Genomic DNA, 20,357 nt, shown 5'->3' with positions numbered 1-20,357 from the left:
AATACACACCCATTGTAAACTGAGAATTTCTCCACTTTTGCTCATGGTACTTTGAGAGGCACAGATTAAAAACGGTAAAAGATATGAAAAAGATGAAAACATGAGTGAATAGATGAGACCTGTGGCAACATTTGAGAGCTGGAATGGAGTCTGTAGCACAAAGTATGGAGACGCTGTAAAGGCTAGAAAAAGCCCTAAAATTGGTCCCTTTCTCCCCCTGCTGCCATTCATTTCCTATGGGACAGCTTTCGAAGATCGTCAGGACGTTTTGTGACATGTGACCTTTAGGAGCCCATAAAATCCAAACCGTTCGAGTAATGCCTTCGGGCTCGGTCCCTAATAATTACTGTCACAACAGTGAATGTTTATAATGAGGACTAGCAGCTTTACAGGAGCTCACAGACAATGATTATCCACGTGTCACAGTGATGGCTGACAATATTAAAACAACTACAATTTTTTTTTTTTTTTTTACACAAATACATGAATTCAAGCACTTTCAATAACCAAATGTCTATTTGTGTTTATTTTTATGAACCTTTCAAGACCTTAATTTCTTTCTACTCAAATTAAATAACATGAAAGAACTGTCAGGGCCTGTGGGAACCTTCTCTGGAATAGCCCCACCCACTTTTAAATTCTATGTGGAGTGGATGGGCGGAGTTAGAGGAGGAGTTAGAGGAGGAGTTGGAGGAGGAGTTAGAACGCCATCAGTGTTCTATCCCTTTATGACAACTCGTTGCACGGAACACATCAAAATTGAAGTTAGTAAATAGCCGCCAAGATCACATAAATTCAGTCAGACACTCGTGTAGCGTACTGAGTCTGTTGCAGAGACGATCGAAAACACACAGTGAGTATCCAAGGATTAGCAGAATCTGTTGGCCATCACTGCAAAGAAAGATCGAAAGAAGACCCCACTACAGACAAAGACCAGCTGAAACCTCTTGCGGAAACCAGAAGGACAAGGAACACCAAAAGATGTCCAACAGTGTCCAGCAGAAGGTCGCAAGGTATGAGGCCAAGCAGGTTTTGAGGCAGGAGTTTAAGAGCCAGGTACTGAGTGAGTACCAGGTGAGGGACGCCCAGATGAGAGACCAGATGGATCAGATGAGCGCTGACCTCCTGAAACTCAGTGACGAGAAACACAGTTGCCTTCTGAAGCGGAACAATGAACACCCAAAGATGTGCAACAGTGTCAAGCAGAAGGTCGCAAGGTATGAGGCCCTGAAACAACCTGCCTCAAACCAGAGTGAGCTGGTTTTGAGGCAGAAGGTTGAGAGCCAGGTACTGAGTGAGTACCAGGTGAGGGACGCCCAGATGGATCAGATGTGCAACAGTGTCAAGCAGAGGGTCGCAAGGTATGAGGCCCTGAAACTCCACGACAAGAAACAGAGTCTCCCTCTGACGCTGGCAGGGGCTCACACAGCGATAAGCAGCAAAGATGCTGCTCTCCAGCAGAGCGAGGAAGCCTGGCAAGCGAAATACGAGGCTCTGAGTCAGAAGTCTGCAACAGACATGGAGGCAAGTAACCAGAGATGGGAGACGCAGGAGAAGGAATTGACCATCAAGGTCTCTCTGATGGAGGAGCAACTCCACCAGAGAGACCTTGAGATCATCCGTCTCACAGACAATCACAACAGCGTCATTCACAAGCTCTCTGAAATAGTAGAAGAGCTGAACGTTAAAGATGCTGAGCTCCTCCAGAGTCAGACAGCCTGGGAGACTAAATTCCAGACTCTGACAGACAACTTCTACAAGCTGAGAGAAAGTCCACAGAGCAAGAAGGCACAGCAGACCAAACGTATAGTGGGGGCCAAACTCAGCCAGAGAGATGCTGAGATCCTCCGTCTCACTGAGGACCACAACTGTCTCGTCAAAAAACTGGCCGAGACAACACAAGAGGTGACCTCAAGAGATGCCAAGCTCCTCCAGAGCCAGACATCCTGGCAGGCTAAATTCACCGCTCTGGAGAAGGTTACAGAGGACCTGGCTGAGAAACAGCAGAGCCTGGAAACACAGGTAACGCAGCTGGTCGCCGACAAAACAGAGCTGGAGGACCTCTGTTTGTTCATAAACAAGAAGAGGAAGCGCTTCTTGTTGTTTCCAAGGAGGTCTTCCGATGACAGAGAGACCCAGCTGCAGAAGATGAAGATCAAAATGCAGCAGAAGGCAGGACAAACAAGAGGAGACGAGATGGAGGAGGATCTTTCTTGAGAGAGAGTTCATCTCTCTCAGTTGTCTCTCAATTGTTGCTCAGCTCAGGCTGGGCAACAATTGCCTCCCAGAGATGTCTGTGTCTTAGTCATCCAGGTCATGGTACTCATAAGTGCTATATCGTAGGCAAAGGGACACAGGCAAATCCATTTGCCTACGATATAGCACTGACAGCTTCCACAGAGGGTTTTCTCCTGGTGCTCAGGTTCGCCCGTTAATGTCAATGACATTAAAAAAAAAATGCTCTAGAAGGAAGGACAAACTAGAGCAGATGAGAAGAAGGAGGTAGAGGAGGAGGCAATTGTTGCTCAGCTCGTGCTGGGCAACAATTTCCTCCCAGAGATGTCTGTGTCTTAGTCATCCAGGTCATGGTACTCATGAGTGCTATATCGTAGGCAAAGGGACACAGGCAAATCCATTTGCCTACGATATAGCACTGACAGCTTCTGTAGATTATTATTATTATCTACTCACGGGTTTTTTCCTGGTGATCAGGTTTTCCCGTCAATTCCAATCATATTAGACTATACCATCATTAGTCCTAATAAAATGACATCAAATTGGAGTTCAATGTTTCTGTGTCTTTGAATGAAAACAAACTGCATAAATACAATGTTATGACATTATGGAAGGTAAAAAGTGTAACAACTGGTATCTGTTAAAGTTATGGTTTAAACACCTCTGAAACTGATCAATGAAACTGATCAATGACAAAACGATCAATGTAATAAAAGATGTTCCAAATGGTCTTTAAGGTGCTGGTTAACAACAAGAGCTGGTTCTGTAGGGAACAGGAATGTAGCCAGACCAAAAACTCACAATGAAAAGTTCATCATATATTTATCTGTCTGAGTCACTGTTGTTGTTTAAGTCTCTCCTAAAAACATATCTGAGCTGTCTGTCTACTTTATTGATCTCTGATTGGTTTTAATTCCAAACATGCTTGTGTCCAGACATTTCCAATAACATTTAAGTCAAGAGTATTGTAAAGTCCAAAATTCAAAATTTAGTAAAAAAAAAAGATGGATGTAATTAGTTCCAAAATTTGCAACATGTTTTTATTTATAGATAGATAGATAGATAGATAGATAGATAGATACTCAGTACAGATGTTCCTGTACACTGTGTCAGCCACGTGGTGATGGCGTCCCATGTACGCTCTTCCTGCCTCCATCTCACACCCTGCTGTGATGTGCTGACATGTCTCAGGAGCATCTGTGCTCAGCCTGCACCTGGGGTCCTGCCTGCTGTGGTCGACCCCGTGTGTCAGATTTTATATTTGTGGCCGGTAAACGATTGAGTCTAATGAAAAAACGGTACGGTTCAAACAGACACTCATTGGGGAAAGACAGCACATCTAAACGGGGTCTGAAGATCCTCTCCCGGCGTAAAGCATTGTGAATTAATTCTGCCTCGATATCGATCACATTTCCTACATATGAACAACCCATGTGTGTCTGCCAGCTTGCTTCAGGCTCGGCAGTAGGGAGGACACAGGGTGAACTCAGGGTTTCTTATAGAAAACCTGCCAGTGAGCAGGATAGGTTCACAGAGTCAGTTGCCATGGTGATTGACTCAGAGTTTGACTTACCTCTCTGTCTGGAACTGAAAACCCAGAGTTTCCCTCATTTCAGGGTTAACATACTCAGAGTTTTCACTAAACCCGCTTTCTGGAACAACCTCCAGAACACTGGTTAGAGCACAGAACCACTGCTTGAAAAACACGGTGCAGGACCAAAGTCTAAGGTTCTATTGTTAACATCTGTTGACTGTGAGCACCCCAAGAGCCTGCTGAACACAAACATATAACATTTGTGTGGATAAAGTTAAAAATGACTCACAGTTTTGAAAAAGTCTCCACATTTGTGCTTGGCTCAAACTTGACGAGAGAAAATAACATTACAGCCAATGGGAGGGAGAGGGGAGCTCTTGTTGCTTGAGGCAGAACATTTTAAAAAGTGTAAGTCTCACTGCTTCAATGAGCACAGCAGCTGAAAGAAGGCAAACATGCCTACAGTTTCATGTACATATTGTGTATGTGGAGTGGAATGGTTGGCTGCAGAAGAGTTTTCACCAGAAAAATGTGTTGAAGGAGAGAAGCAGAAAGATCTAGAATGCGTGATGTCATCAGTGATGTCACCCACTGTAAGCTGCACAATACACACCCATTATAAACTCAGAAAATGTCTGAAAACAGCTTAAAACGTAACCTGTGAAAACTCAAAAACAGTAGAAGATATCAAAGAGCTGAATTACAGTTGAATAGCTGAAGTTGTTGGGACCTGTTTAAAGTTTGAATGAAGTCTCTAGCTGAAAGTATGCTGAGACAGTAGCACTGCCAAGTGGAGTGGGTTGAAGAGGATTTGAAGATTTTCCCATAGGAAAGACATTGGGCAAAAAATGCTGAAAAAAGCTTAATATCATAAAAGTATAACTAGTACAAGTAAGAAAAATACAAGCAGCCATGTCCTGAACGAGCTGAACGTTCTGGCAGTGGAACGGTGTTTGTAGCACAAAGTATGCAGACGGAGTAGCGAACCAAAAGATTGCTGAAACTCACTCATATGCTGATGGACGCTCAGGTGAAGTCTTAGAGTCCTCAAATCCCTTGTGGAGATCCAAGGGGAGAGGGGGTAGCAGCACAAGGCAGGATGGATCCATGCTTCCATCTGAATGTGGTTTTTCCAATCTTCTATTGTCCAGTTTTGGTGAGAAAACCCGTGTGAATTGTAGCCTCAGTTTCCTGTTGTTAGCTGACAGGAGTGGCACCTGGTGTGGTCTTCTGCTGCTGTAGCCCATCTGCTTCAAGGTTGGACAAGGTGTTGTTGCTTCAGAGATGGTCTTCTGCACACCTTGGTTGGAACCAGTGCTTATTTGACTTCCTGTTGCCTTTCTATCATCTTGAACCAGTCTGGCCATTCTCCTCTGACCTCTGGCATCAACAAGGCATTTTGGCTCACTGGATATTTTCTCTTTTTGGGACCATCCTCTGTAAACCCTAGAGATGGTTGTGCTGAAAATCCCAGTAAATACTCAGACCAGCCCGTCTGGCACCAACAACCATGCCACGTTCAAAGTCACTTCAATCACCTTTCTTCATCATTCTGATGCTCCGTTTGAACTTCAGCAGCTCGTCTTCACCACGTCTACATGACTAAGTGTTAATGAGCTGCTGACACCCGATTGGCTGATGAGTTATCTGCATTAACGAGCAGCTGAACAGGTTCAACCATATAACTTAATTTTGAAAATCTTATTGGGTGTCTCTGGAGTAATACAGGAAACTCAACTCCGATGCTGTGGCTGATTCACAAGAGAAAACATGAACAGTGGTTCGTCTGCTGGTTTGTTGTTAGTTATCTAGTGCTGACACCCAGTGGGTAGTTTTGGGACTGCATGCTTTACTTCTTGTGAAGACAGAATCAGTCACACAGATCCCTGTCCTTTAAAGATATACATTCCTTTAGTGAGTGTGGACACCAATTCTGTGTGTCCAAAGACAGTGTTTCTATATTGTTTTAAAGGACTAAACTGTTGAAACAACATATGTACAATATAATTAATATTACCAGCTGGTTTATTGTTTTTGTCGTGGATCAAGACACATCAAGATGACCTCAGCTTGAATTCAGCCCAGAGTATTTTGTTGTTATCCCCTGTTTTTCCCCCCAGTCGTCCCCGTCTGTCACACTTGTCAACATTCTGTCTGTTTTCTTCTTCTGCAGTTCATGCCAATTAGAAGAAGTCGTCATGCCTCCCAGTCGACTCAGTAGAAAGGAGCGAAGGAAACTGTACACATCACTGGCAGGCGAGGTAAGACATGTTTCATACAGAGAGATAATGATGGATGCCTTCATCTTTGTGTAACTGATGTAAAACTAAAGAGCAGCAATGTTGCCAGGAAATTAAGGATTTTTTTCTGTATGTTTGCATTTGCTGATTACTGTCTGTGCATTGAATGAGCTGTCAAACATAGTGCTTGTAATAAAAACACAGTACTCTGTCATCATCTAGTGGCAAGAGAAGTGAATCACATGTGAGTGCAACATTGTAAACCAATCAGTATCAAGCCCCATTCAGTTTCTAACTATATTTAGAGGCTTTTGAAAAGTGTTTTTTAATGTTTATCAGACATTGGGACATGGTGAAACAGAGGAGCTTCCATGATGTGATTTAAGACGTCACATTAAAGAATTCTTTGAAATGGTTCTACATGGAAATGACTCACATAAGAGTTGAGTTGATGTCCTGCAGTGTTTGACGACTTAGTTATAATCAGATAGAGTGAAGCACAACAGTAAGGGTGCAATAATGCTTTTGTTCTTCTTCAACTGTGGCTTTCAAATCACACTGGCAGTGTGTATGTTCTCCTCCTTACCTTTACCTGAAGACCATGTGTGGTCTTTGGTGATCAGTTCTTTTTTAAAATTTTTTATGACTACTTTTACTTCTACCTAAGCACATGTTTTGACAGAGTAACAGTAATTTTACCCACCTATGGTTCTGTCTTATCAGCACTGGAAGACACCCAGTATAACAGGACTCAGATTGGGATCATGCCCCCAAAGAAAGATCAGGATATCCCACGACATCTATCCCTCTTTTAATGACCACAATCTCTCTCTGACTTTAACAAAGTCTGACGTTCATTGTTAATCTTGGGAACAGTGTTTTGACAAAATAATGGATCTTGATTTAAGATTATTTTGTCAAACTTAAAGGTTCTGTGATTGACTTTCAGGGCATGACTAAAGCTGCAAATCACTATTAGCTCAACCCGGTCTCATTCTGAAGTAGGGCTGCAGCTAACGATTATTTTCATTGTTGATTATTTCTTTGATTAGTCGACTAATCATTTTATCGAAAAATGTGTTAAAATGTTGAAAAATGTCAGTCTGTCTTTCCCAAACCCCAAAATCATGTCATCTAATGTCTTGTTTCGTACTCGCGCCAAAGGGTTTTAGTTCACCGTCATGGGAGAGTGTGTAAAGCTGCCAATATTTGAGCGTAAGTCATGGGAGAGTGTGTAAAGCTGCCAATATTTGAGCGTAAGAAGCTGCAATAAGAGTATTTTGGGCACTTTTATAGTACTTTTCTATGAAAAGGACTCAAACCGATTAGTCGACTACTAAAATAGTCACCGATTATTTTAATAGTGGATTGGTCATCGGTTAGTCGACTAATCGTTGCAGCCCTACTCTTAAGTTGATGAAAACTGGCATTTGGTCAGTGACTTCCGATGTCAGACAAACAAAGCTGTCCTTTTATGTTGGCATGATATGCGGGCGATTATTGTTTAATGGCGCCCAGCAGTGTCGGGGGAAACACGGCTGGATAACCATGAAAGTTTAGGTGGCAAGAGTCTGAGTAGGACAGGCTGGAGGGGTGGTGGATGGGTCCAGCAACTATTGACTTTCATCCACAAGGCCAGTGCTCGTCAGTTTTGTTCTGTCTCACTCTCCCTCTGCCATTTTCCGCACGCTGTTTCTGAAATCTTCCATGATCACCTGCCCCTCGCATATTCATAATTCACCTACTTGACTGGCTTGTTGAGTGAACAGAGGAGAGGAAGGGAGGGAGCGGTATTGCGCATGCGCGGCTTACGTAGAAGACAAAATAACATCTCCAGGCGACTGCGACCAAAAATCGTCTACCCTTGATTTCATTAATTTTGAAATCGTTTGACCTCAAAATCGAAATCGCAATCACCAGACAATTAATTTTGTTTTTTTTAGACTTTTATTTATTTGCACATATAAATATAAAACAAAACAAATACATATACATATCGCTCTCGGTAGAGAGGAAGATAAGGACATGTGCACCTTGACCTAACAATAATTTAAGCAAAGAAAAGAAATAATATTAGCATACCTTGTGTCAGGTAGAGGTAATTGCACATCCTTATGACGTAGTGCTTTTATTTTGAAAGAGACTGTATGCAAACTGTACATTTCCTGTGAAAACAGAAGTGTATTTTGAAAACAGATAATGCATGTAACAGGCTGAAGTTGACACGGCGTCCCAGAACGTCAACAACCAACACACCCAGGGTACCTTGGACGTCATATGTGGACGTGGAAAGTCCATGACCAAACGTGGACATGTGACGAGGTCACAGTGAATGTCTTGATTAACTATGTACAAATGTGGTGGAGTAATGAGCAGTGTGTGCCTTTCAGCATTCATGGAGCCTTCACAGATGTGAAGTTACCCATGATGCCACGGGCACTAACACACCACCATACCATCACAGATGCTTTGAGCTTTGAGCTGGTAACAATCTGGATGGTCCTTTTCATCTTTAGCTGGACATGACGTCCACGATGAACTGGTCCGACCACGTTGTGTCGGTCTGTCTCAGATGAGCTCGGGCTCAGAGAAGTCACTGTTTCTGGATGTTGTTGATATCTGGCTTTCAGTCTGCATGGTGAAGTCTCCACTTGCATTTGTAGGTGCAGCGATGTGTTTACTGACAGTGGTTTTTCCAAAACGTTCCTGAGCCCATGTAGTAATATCCTTTATACAGTCATGTTGTTGTTTTTTAAGATATTTTTCGGGCATTTTTTAGCCTTTAATCAATAGGACAGGTGAGCGTGAAGGGGGAGAGAGAGAGGGAGTGACATGCAGCAAAGGGCCACAGGCTGGAGTCAAACCCAGGCCGCTGCGGCAACAGCCCTGTGCATGGGGCGCCCGCTCCACCACTAAGCCACTGACGCCCCAGTCATATTGGTTTTTTTTTTAAAGATACTTTTTGGGGCCATTTTGCCTTTAATTGATAGGGCAGTTAAGTGTGAAAGGAGGAGCGAGAGAGGGAGTGACATGCAGCAAAGGGCCTCGGGCTGGAGTCGAACCCGGGCCGCTGCGGCAACAGCCCTGTGCATGGGGCGCCCGCTCCACCACTAAGCCACCGACGCCCCAGTCATATTGTTTTTTAATGCAGTGCAGTCAGTGTTCATTTTCAGTTTAGCCCCGTACATGCAGAGATTTCTCCAGATTCTCCGAAGCTTTTGATGATTTTATGGATTTCAGATGGAGAAATTAAAAAATTAAATTCTTTGCAACTATGTGTTGTTTTTAAACTGTTGGACTGTTTGCCTTTGCATTTCTTTCATAAAGTGACTGTCCTTGCTTGTGAGCCTTTGAGCATGCCCCTTGAATACCCAGTCATGACATTCTCACCTGTTGCCAATTAACCTGTTCACCACCGGATCGTTCCAAACAGGAGTTTTCTGAACATTTCACAACTTCCCCAGTGCTGTGTTGCCTCTGTCCCAAGTTTTTTGGAACGTGTCAAATTCAGACTGAGTGCATATTTACAAAACAAAGTGAAGTTTATGAGTTTGCACATTAGATATCTTGTCCTTAATAATCATTGCATTCTGTGTTTATTTACGTCTAACACAGCGTCCCAACATTGGGGTTGTAGAAAAAGCCTGGAAAGCATCACTTTTCTTCAAAAACCAAACATCACACAACTTGCAGATGTTGTAGCTGCTGAATTCAGATTGTAGATTTAGGAGGTACCACTTCATTCTGAAGTAGTTTTTTTTTTTTAAAAGCTGACATTGAGAAAACGATACTGGTGTTTTTGAGGACAGCACATTTTGAAGGTGAACTGCAAAGTAACTTTGATTCATCTTTTGTGATATTTCTTCAGAAATGTTAGCAGGCTCTTTTCAAGTATAAGCATTGCTCTGGAACATAATGAAATGAAAACAAGAGGGGAAAAAATCTTCCATTTTTTACTTCCCTCCTTTGTCACTTTCTACTTTTGAACACTGCTCATTATTAATGCATGGTACCCAAGATGTGAACTGCTCAGAAAGCAGCGAGGCAGAACAGTTAGACAGCAGAGAAAGTCACAGACGACTACACAAAGTTAGACCAACAGCATCGAATGAAAAGTACAGAACCAGCATGTAAGAACTGGCCCGTTTGCACCAAAGCCGAGCCAATCAGGCGCCCTTATCTCCACAGCGCTCCGCAAAGAACGCCATCACTCTCATCTGCCTTCAGTGTCCGTATCACTGTGAAAATCAAAAAGTCAGTGTTGTAGCCTCTCGCCCTGCACAAAGTATATTTAATGTAGCTACTAAATGTTCATAGAGTTAGCTCACTATGGAATTAATTAGAGCCTGTTTTACTTTCCCTGAGTGTGATGTTGACTGAATGCTAATGAGTCTCAGAGCGTGGTGAAAAGGACATGCTTACAAGCAGCATAGGGAACAAATTAAGATGAGTGCAGTTATTTTCATTGATGATTTATGTATTAATCTGTCTATTTTTTAAGTAAAAGAACGTTTGGCTGAACGCCATGGGGAAATAATCTAATTGTGATTTTTTTTTTTAAACCAATCTCGTGATTGCGATTCAGTGCACAGTTCCTTATCTTCTGTATTATTCACTATACACAAGCAATGGGTCATTCTATAGTATGACACACACCACAGTGGAGACACTCAACATATATATTGAATTTGATGCATCATTCAGAACTCGTGCCAACCCAAACCAACGATGTGTTAGTTTGTCTCTACTGTCTTACTCCCCTGTGTGTGGCTCTCAGCCCCAAACCTGCTGGGGTCTCGTACTGAGGGGCTACATTTTTAAAAATACCTCACAGTTATATCGTCTCATTGTTAGTAGTGCTGGAGCCATGCCTCTATGGGTGACATTGTCCGTCAGTTCACCGTTCGGTCCAGACTAAATATGTCTATGAGATGTGTTTTAGCAGTTTGTCAAAATAAAAAAAAATAAAAGTCCTCTGCTACTGTCATGTTTTTAATGGCAGGGACAAAAACACGTGATTGAGTTGTTTTTCTCCACATTTCTCCTCTGTTCTTCAGTCACTCAACGCTAACCGTCAGACCCCTGTAACCAGGGTATGAAATTAACAAAATATTTTGGGGGCAATTTTGGCCCCCACGGTCTAAAAAATGGGGGCATTTTCAAAATGTTTGGGGGCCTCAGAAAATTGTAATTATGTTCTAACAATAAGCACATGAAAAGCAAAACCAACTAAGATAGTGTCTTCACTCTTCAGTAGAAACCACTATAAATGAAATAAATAATGGGTTACATAAAGTTATGGTTGCAAAATATCACTCAGATTTCCTATAATTCAACCAGTTTAAATGTGATGATTTATCCATTAATCTACTGATAGCAGTACTAATGTTTCACCACATTACAGTTACTTTTACTGTTAAAAAGGCCAAATTACTATAAATTCCTTAGATGCCATCCTGGAAGTAAGTTAATTTAAAATTTAACATTCATTCTACCTTCATTTTTCATTAATTTGTCATTGTGTCGACACAGATCACCCAAGAAATGGTTAATTTATACTTATGGTACAGCAAAGCCCCCTCCCCTTCTCTGTCAGATTACTCTCACGTAATCAGTGCAATCTCGTTGATTATGTCTGGAAAACGAGTCGTAGACGTGAAAATAAAATTATACTTTAATGTCAGATTGTAATACTGTTAAAAATATAAATGCATATAGTTGTTTCGAAAACTTGGGGGCAATTTTGGCCCCTGGAACATGGCTTTTGGGGGCATTCTTGGATAAATTGCGGGCCAAATGGCCCGTGGCCCTTGCTAATTTCTGACAATGAGTATCAGTCCGATATCAGTATCATCAACAACTAGAGGATGTATTGGTAGGGTTGGGTATCGTTTGAATTTTAGCCATTCTGATTCCGATTCTTTGAGGGACGGGGTCAAAAAATGTCAAATGCTTATTTCACACAATTTTTAAAAAAAATTATTTTTATACACCTTTCCACAAATTGACTCACATTCAGTCAGTCATTCACATTCTGCAGGGAACTAGCAGGTATAAAAAACAGAATAGAAACAGTTCAAGAAAATAAGCATATCTCAAGCATTCTCAGGCAGTATATGTGAACATCCAGCAGATTGTGTTTCCCGCACTAAAGAAAACTTATTCACCCGGTGTAAAGGAGGCCTGCATGGAACAAGCAGGTATAAAAACTCCTCACATTAACAGTTTTTGTTCAGCATAAATAAGCATATCTGCCTTCTCAGTCAGTATACATGAACGTTCAGCACAGATTGTGTTTCCCGCAGTGGAGAAAACCCGTTCACTTGGTGTAGAGGAGGCCTGTGCACACAAAAATGAAAAGGCCATGTCTGACAAACAAGGATACGTCGTTCGCATGTTCCACCACCAAGCATCAGGGTCATCAGATGTAACGATGGGTGGCATATCCTTGTACATCTGCAACTCCTTCTCAACTCTGTCCTGGATGGATGTGGAGGTCTGCAGTGATGTCATCTTTACAGCATCTTCGTCAGCAAAAAGCTCCTCCAGTGGAGTCATCCTCACAGTTTTGCAGGGAGGTGGCTGCAAAACAAATAACGAACAAGCTTATCACAAAAAAGTTCAAGCATCCATATATAATAATTAAGATTCAGAATCTATCAAATATAATTTCTGCTATCATATGCTTACATGCTCCTCTTCCTCACTCTCCACTCCTTCCTTGTCGCCCTGGCTCCTCTCACCATCTCCTCCACAATCATGCACTGTTAACTACAGACAACATTTGGCATTTAGATAAAACATTGTAATGACTGAGGAGAGACAGTGTTTGTGCATGAATGACATTTCACCTGTTCAGTGTCGGTCAGCTTTCCAGCCAGGAGCCTCTCCTTGAGCCGATCCCAGACAGCGGCATTGTCAGTCATCTTCTGGGTGTACTTGGGGTTTAAAGCACTGAGCATGTCTCTATAAACACAAAAACAAACATGACATAACGTTACTGTTAGTGTGAGTCAGGGGCAGGTTGCTAACAAGTTAGCTAAACTATTTTCATACCTGAATGTCGGTGCTTCAACTTCTGAGAAGGGATGCAGCCTTTTCACCACATGAGCCGTGACTTTTCTGTGGCACTCCTCAACTTTCTCCTGTGACAACTTTGAGTTTCATGTTGTGGGACCAGCTTGTTAGCTTGAGCAGTAACGTTAGGCCGTAAACTCTGCGACTGCGAGCTTTCATCTACAGAAACACATTTGACGCGGTTGCTTATTAAATTTAGAAACTAAACAAACGTTATTTAAATCTTCAATAAAAGTTCACTGAACTTACCCGACTGCGAAGGCTCCGACGAGGAGGTGCTGGCTGTTGGCTGAGCCGGGCTGACGGAGGAGGACGAGGCTTGTGAGGAGGAGGGAGTCCGGCGCAACATGTCAAACACGGTACATTCTTTGATTTGTATACCGTGCTGCTGGCGAAGATGTTTTGCCATATTCGTGGTGCATCCTCCATTGCACGAAATATGTTTGTCACAGGTGTTGCACTGTGCCGAACAGTCATCCGTTTTCACAAAATGATGCCACACTTTAGAGCGCCTGCTGCGCTCCATGATGGCAAACAGCTTACGTTATACAGGTTCGTATCGTGTTTTCAACAAAGAAAATATCCATGTGCAGTCCAAAAAGAGCAGCGTGCCGCGAGAAGCTGGGGGTAGACGCAGCTGCGCATGCGTTTTTAACAGAAACGAGTGTGTGCGGCGAGGGACAATTTTTAGGAATCGAAAAACTTCTTAATGATTCAGGTGGAACCGCTGATAGCACCTTGAATTGCACTTCACTTGCACCCGCAGTTTGCTCCGTCTTAACGTCCTATTCACAAAGGATATTGCGCTAATGATATACCAGCGCAAACACGCCCACAAAGTTTGGCAGCTGAGTGCAGTTTGCCCCTGATTTGCCCCTGATTGCAATTAGCCACATGGCAAAGTATAAATGCTGGCTTTGCGCCAAGAACACCGTGGCAGAACAATGGCAGACTTTGTTTGGCAAAGTACTGAATACTGTATACCCTCATGTAGTGATGTCTGCTGGTGAGTCAGTCTAACAGTGTCGGATGGGTTGAGGCTGTGGATTTGACCAAGTTTGACCACTTTATCACTATTCCCTCTCACTTGTAGCTGTTTTTTCGTTATCTTTTGAATTTAATATGAATTATGGAACCGTTTTTGTTCACGTTTGTTTCCCCCGTTTCGTAAAATAAATTATTGAAAGTTGCTTTTGAAGTGCGTGACAGAAGTGCGTTTTGAGAACGACCGCAGACTGTCACCTGTTCAACGCATCAATATCTTCGGATGCCATTAAAGTAATAATGATTATAATAATAATGTCAAAATATTATTTACAGACTGATTTAACAGACGATCACTGCTGCCACGATCGCTGGAAAGTCTGGGCGAGAGGCTTCCACAGAGGAGCGCCCAGTTTGCACCAGCTTTCTAAAGACGTTATTTACTTCACTCAAACTGCATGTGGCTATTAGCGCTGGTGTTCGTGAATTAGAAGTTGTTTATCAATGAGGCACTTTTGCATAAATATATATTATATTTTTGCGCCAAATATATGCATATTACCTCATTTAAATACGTGCAAATAACACCGGAGCGCCGAGACGCAATCTGCTTGGCAGCGCAGTTAGTGGAGCATTTCACCCTCTGCGCATGCTTTGTGAATTAGACGCTATCTGTTTGCTCCATTTTTACCGGTTTAGCGGCCGCAAAAGCCACGCAGTCCTTTTGTGAATTCGGCCCACAGTGTTTGCTAGAATAAGTAATGCTAAAAATTTGTCATTGATTAACGTTCTGTTAATCCGATTGGCTGTCTGTCCTCTCTCCTCTCCTTATTTCCATTTTGTCCCTTCTTCCTTTCTTCTTTTCTTTTCTCTCTACATTTTGATGTATTGTCACTTTTTCCACTTTGGATCTATGAAGTTACTTCAATGCGAACATTGAGTATAAATGGTCACATTGTTTTTTCTAAGCCACTGGAATGAGACTCGCACACATACACAAAAAGAGACTCATGATCAAGATGCGTCACACTCACTGCTCCGCCCATCCAGATCACTTTCTGCAAACCACGACTATATTAAGTCTTATTTTGTGACCATGGAGCACTGCTGTGACTTGCAGATATTATTGATATATGAACTGGAGAGCTGTTCAAGTGTTTCCAACTTACAGTGAATAAATCATGTTTAACGACGCCACTGTAACAGTTAAGCTTAATGAGATTAATGGCAGCGTGAGCAGAGAAATGTTTCTTTGTACCTGTGGGGCTCCATACTGTGACTGTTTAGTCACATTTTGCCACCATGGAGCACCACTGCGACTTGCAGATATTATTGATATATGAACTGGAGAGCTGTTAAAGTGTTTCCAGCTCACAGTGGGTAAATCCTCCTCGTTTCACGGCGCAGTGGCATCAGTTTGACTTTGTGCTAACTGCTAACAGCCGACTGTTGCCCAGAAGCTTCAAGTTCACGGCAAAAACATCAACACCTCTGGCCTGAGACGAGCTGGGTGCCTCAAAATAAAAATAGTGGCTAAGCTTGGATTTATTTTATTATAAGAATACAGCTACAGTCCGGGCGCCGTCTCACTCCCTCTTCCTCTCCCTGCAGTTTCTGTACTCATAGAACTGGGGTTACATCCAGTAACTACTAGTCTTCTTTTATGATTTTTAGTGGCGGCAAACACTTCTCTGTATGTGCTGTATTTTCCAAGATGAAATACTTTTACAGACACTACAAGCAGCACTGTTGTCATCTTTTGAGTTTGACGTCATTGTTGCAGTGCACAGCTGTCAGAAACACATGCAGGCACCAGTAAAAGAAACCAGTAAGCTCGGAGGCATACGATTCCAAAGGATCAGACAACTTGGAACCAATCCTCAACTGAAACTGACTCTTGATTTCCATCCGTAGGCATGAATAGATCCATTGAACTGTTGTAATGACTCCAGATGATGACGGTAAAAACTGTTGGTTAACAGCTGCTCAGAAGGTAAAAACAAACTCCTGTGCATCAGGCAGATGTGATGGTGTATTTAATTGTGTATGAGCTGTGTGATTACTGTGTGATTAATTGCACTTAGTTGCATCATGGGGGGTGTGGGTACAGAGGTGGGTGTTTACAAGACACAGCAGCTCTAATGAAAGATGCTAACAAGTTGCATTGTGGGAAGTGTAGGATCTCATATTTTTGGAGCTTGACTCATCCTGTGGCCTCGGTTGCACAGATCTTTTAACCATTCTTTTCTTTTTCTGTCTCTTGTGAGCCAGTTTTTGGAAGAACAATAAATAAATCACTGTCAAACCCTTTAATGAAAGTCTGCCGTTGGTACAATCTAGGGTAAACAACAGCGCTGTGCCATTTTGTGGGTCTCCTGTGACATTGTAGCCTTCTTTTGCCCACAGCCGGGGGCTATATTCGGTGCATTTATTGCTGTTTGTGTCCAGAAAATCACATCAAAGAAGCAGAACTTGAAAAGGGCCATAGCGATGCATCATAACACATTACAGTACATTTTGTGTATTTGTAATAGAAAACCTCACCCCTTGGTTTCTGTCTGCTGCCTCTTCTATCCTCTGAGAAACGTGTTTTATAATGGAACTGCTTATAAAATTGCACCATCAGTGGGACAGATTAGTGAGCAGTGGCGGTCATCATCATTCAGCTCATGTCATTCGTAAACTGATTTGAAGCTTCTGTTGGGCTTTTACACAACCAGCTGTGAGGGTGAGGGAGAATAACTGTGTTATCCATCCTGTGTCATTTCTTATCACTGACAGTTCTGGTCTCATCACATGTCTGGCAACAAGGCATTTAGAATACAGATTTGGTTTCTGCTTAATCATAAACAGTGTGTGTGTGTGTGTTGTCATGTTTCTGACATTAAAAGAATGATTCAGTCACAGTGGGACTGAGCTCTTGCTGTTCAGGGATTCACCACTGGAGGGCGCAGCCTGTTCCCTCACTGGAAGGCAGGGATGGAAGGAGGGTTATACAATTCACACTCTGTAGTTTGTTGCACATCTTTGCTTGAATTATTCTGAGACTGATACAAATATGGTAAATGGTGACTTCAGACCACTCAGAGTGCTTTTTACTATACGAGTCACATTCACACACTGGAGGCCGAGGTTACCATACAAGGTGCCACCTGCTACTCAGTTTTCCACACACACACCGATGGAACAGCCATCAGGAGCAATTTGTGGTTCAAGAATACAACATGTGGACTGAAGGAGCTGGGGATCGAACTGCTGATCTTCAGATTAGAGGACAACTCGCTCGACTTGTAGTGTAGTGACCGACAGAATGAGATACGCGGATACAAGCAGCTCTCTTTCCTCTGGAGGGGGTCTGGGCTCAGCCATAGAGATAGGTAAGGAATTCGGAGTAAAGCCGCTGCTCCTTTGCGTCCAAAGGGGTCAGTTAAGATGGTGCGGGCATCTGATCAGGATCCTCCTGGGCGCCTCCTGGGATGTTCGGGGCACGTCCCACTGGTAGGAGGCCCTGGGGCAGACCCAGAACATACCAAGGGGATTCTGGGTTTCTGGGTTCTGCTCCCAGCTGTTGTCTCCGTCACCCGGCTTGACACATTCGCTCACAGCTCGCGCAGAAAATAGACCAGACGCCACGGAGCGGTGTGGCGCGGCGCAGCCAGTGTGGATGACACAATCGGTTAACATGGGTGCCGAAAGGAAACTGGCTTTGCTTTGAGGCTCTTCGCAGCGCTTCCGCGGTCAGAGAGGGGGGGCGAGCGGGAGGTCCGCAGTCGTTTATAACGTAATGTTATAGGTAATTGTATTATTAAAAAATTCGAATGGTTCGAACCTATGAGTTATTTTTAGAAGGAATATTCGAATGGGGTACTTGGCTCAGCCTGCTGCGTCATGACCCGGATAAGTGGTTATGGATGGATGGATGGATACATGGATGGATACATGGATGGATACATGGATGGATGGATGGATGGATGCATGGATGGATGGATGGATGGATGGATACATGGATGGATACATGGATGGATACATGGATGGATGGATGGATGGATGCATGCATGGATGAATGGATGTGTGGATGGATGGATGGATGGATGAATGGATGGATGGATGGATGGATGGATAGATGGATGGATGCATGGATGAATGGATGCATGGATGAATGGATGTGTGGATGGATGGATGGATGGATGGATGCATGGATGGATGGATGGATGGATACAGGGANATTCACCACTGGAGGGCGCAGCCTGTTCCCTCACTGGAAGGCAGGGATGGAAGGAGGGTTATACAATTCACACTCTGTAGTTTGTTGCACATCTTTGCTTGAATTATTCTGAGACTGATACAAATATGGTAAATGGTGACTTCAGACCACTCAGAGTGCTTTTTACTATACGAGTCACATTCACACACTGGAGGCCGAGGTTACCATACAAGGTGCCACCTGCTACTCAGTTTTACACACACACACCGATGGAACAGCCATCAGGAGCAATTTGTGGTTCAGTATGTTGCTCAAGAATACAACATGTGGACTGAAGGAGCTGGGGATCGAACTGCTGATCTTCAGATTAGAGGACAACTCGCTCGACTTGTAGTGTAGTGACCGACAGAATGAGATACGCGGATACAAGCAGCTCTCTTTCCTCTGGAGGGGGTCTGGGCTTAGCCTGCTGCGTCATGACCCGGATAAGTGGTTATGGATGGATGGATGGATGGATGGATGGATGGATACATGGATGGATGGATGGATGGATGATGGATGGATACATGGATGGATGGATGGATGATGGATGAATGGATGGATGGATGGATGGATGGATGGATGGATGGATGGATGGATGGATACATGGATGGATGATGGATGGATGCATGGATGGATACATGGATGGATGGATGCATGGATGGATGGATAGATGATGGATGCATGGATGGGTGCATGGATGGATGGATGCATGGATGGATGGATGGATGGATGAAATAAAAGTCAGAAAGACAGACTGACAAAAGATGTGTATTGTTTTTTGAACTGTCTCATGATATAAAGTCTCTAGAAGTGTATGATTGAACTTTTTCGCATGATCTGTTGTTAAAAGTGAAACAAAAAAATCATAATACACATCAGATCCGCTCCTTAGTATCATGATAGTATTGACTAGTATCACTTCTGTATATTCGACTTTGTTCTTTGCTGCTTTTGTCCTCAACAAGTACCTCTACATTAAGATTACAAGGAGTTTCAGAGAGATGTCTTGACCATATTTGGCATTCTGGGGGCGTGTCTCGTCTGCGTCTAAGTATATCTTTGTGGGCTTGTACATGCACCAGCAGATGGATGCAGAACAGTTGAGATTTATCATTTTTTGTTGCATGAATTTGTGTATGCACCGTATTTGATAGATACAAATGTTGTTTGTAAGAACACTCGCGACGCACACATTTAAAACTTTGTACGCTTGCTTTGATAAATGAGGCCCCTGGTGTTCATTCTGTTCATCCAGTCAGCAGCAACAACACACATCATAAAACACTGTAGTCTTTTCTTTTTTTAGCATTGTGTGTTTTTATCAGTGAGAAACGAGGAGAAACGAGGGGAGAGAGCTGGGGGATGTCATGCAGCTGGTCTCCGACCCGGGACTATTTGCACCCCTGTTAATATGTGTTTGAATATGAAGCATTTTATTGAGGAATCAGTTTGCAGATATTTTATGGAAGAAATGAACTGTAGCTGTGATGATGCCTGGCAAAGACAGAGCGGGAGGTGCTGGCTTCATGAATCTCTGCTCTGACATCTCAGGACAAATTCATCATCCCGTCTTTGTCTCTCTCTCTCTCTCTGTTTGTCTGTTTCTATAGTTACACTTTACAGACAGAGATACAGAGTTAGAGAGCATTATTTTTGTGGCTGTTCAACCACTCAGTTCTCTGCAGCGCTGGACAGGGCTGGCTCCCAACAATCAGTCCATCAACACCCACCAGTACACCATCCTGGCAGTTTTCTTAAATATGCATAATGTAGTAGTCCCCAAAACTACTAAACCAAGTTTTAAGTGCTGTGGACGAGTAAACAGTGTAATCACGAGGGCTGTAGTCTCCTGGTGGACTAGTCGATTATTTGGTCGCTATGCTCTCGTCCGACCAAATTCTCATTGGTTGAATAATCGCCGTGTTACTTTCATGAGGAGAAAAGTGCTACATCAACAGCTTTCCAGGATTAATCCATTATTTCCTGCGGCGGGGGGACAGCTTAAGTTACCTGTGAAAATGGGGTGTTTTCAAAACACTCC

At 43.0% G+C, this 20,357-nt stretch overlaps 1 protein-coding gene across 3 annotated transcripts in view; it reads left to right on the top strand.

Annotated features, from left to right (window-relative positions):
- plppr5b (phospholipid phosphatase related 5b) overlaps positions 1–20,357 on the top strand; it is a 170,055-nt gene that overhangs the window by 7,916 nt on the left and 141,782 nt on the right. For all 3 annotated transcript variants that reach the window (XM_050056097.1, XM_050056096.1, XM_050056092.1), the window contains exon 2: positions 5,943–6,030. In XM_050056097.1, coding sequence (XP_049912054.1) covers positions 5,968–6,030 — 63 coding nt within the window. In that variant the 5' untranslated portion in view covers positions 5,943–5,967. The remainder of the gene's footprint in view (positions 1–5,942; positions 6,031–20,357) is intronic.

The sequence above is a fragment of the Epinephelus moara genome, chromosome 11, assembly GCF_006386435.1.
Source record: "Epinephelus moara isolate mb chromosome 11, YSFRI_EMoa_1.0, whole genome shotgun sequence".
Taxonomy (NCBI): Eukaryota; Metazoa; Chordata; class Actinopteri; order Perciformes; family Serranidae; genus Epinephelus; species Epinephelus moara.
Note: the sequence above shows the minus strand (reverse complement) of the source record. Positions and strands in the feature narration are given on the sequence as shown.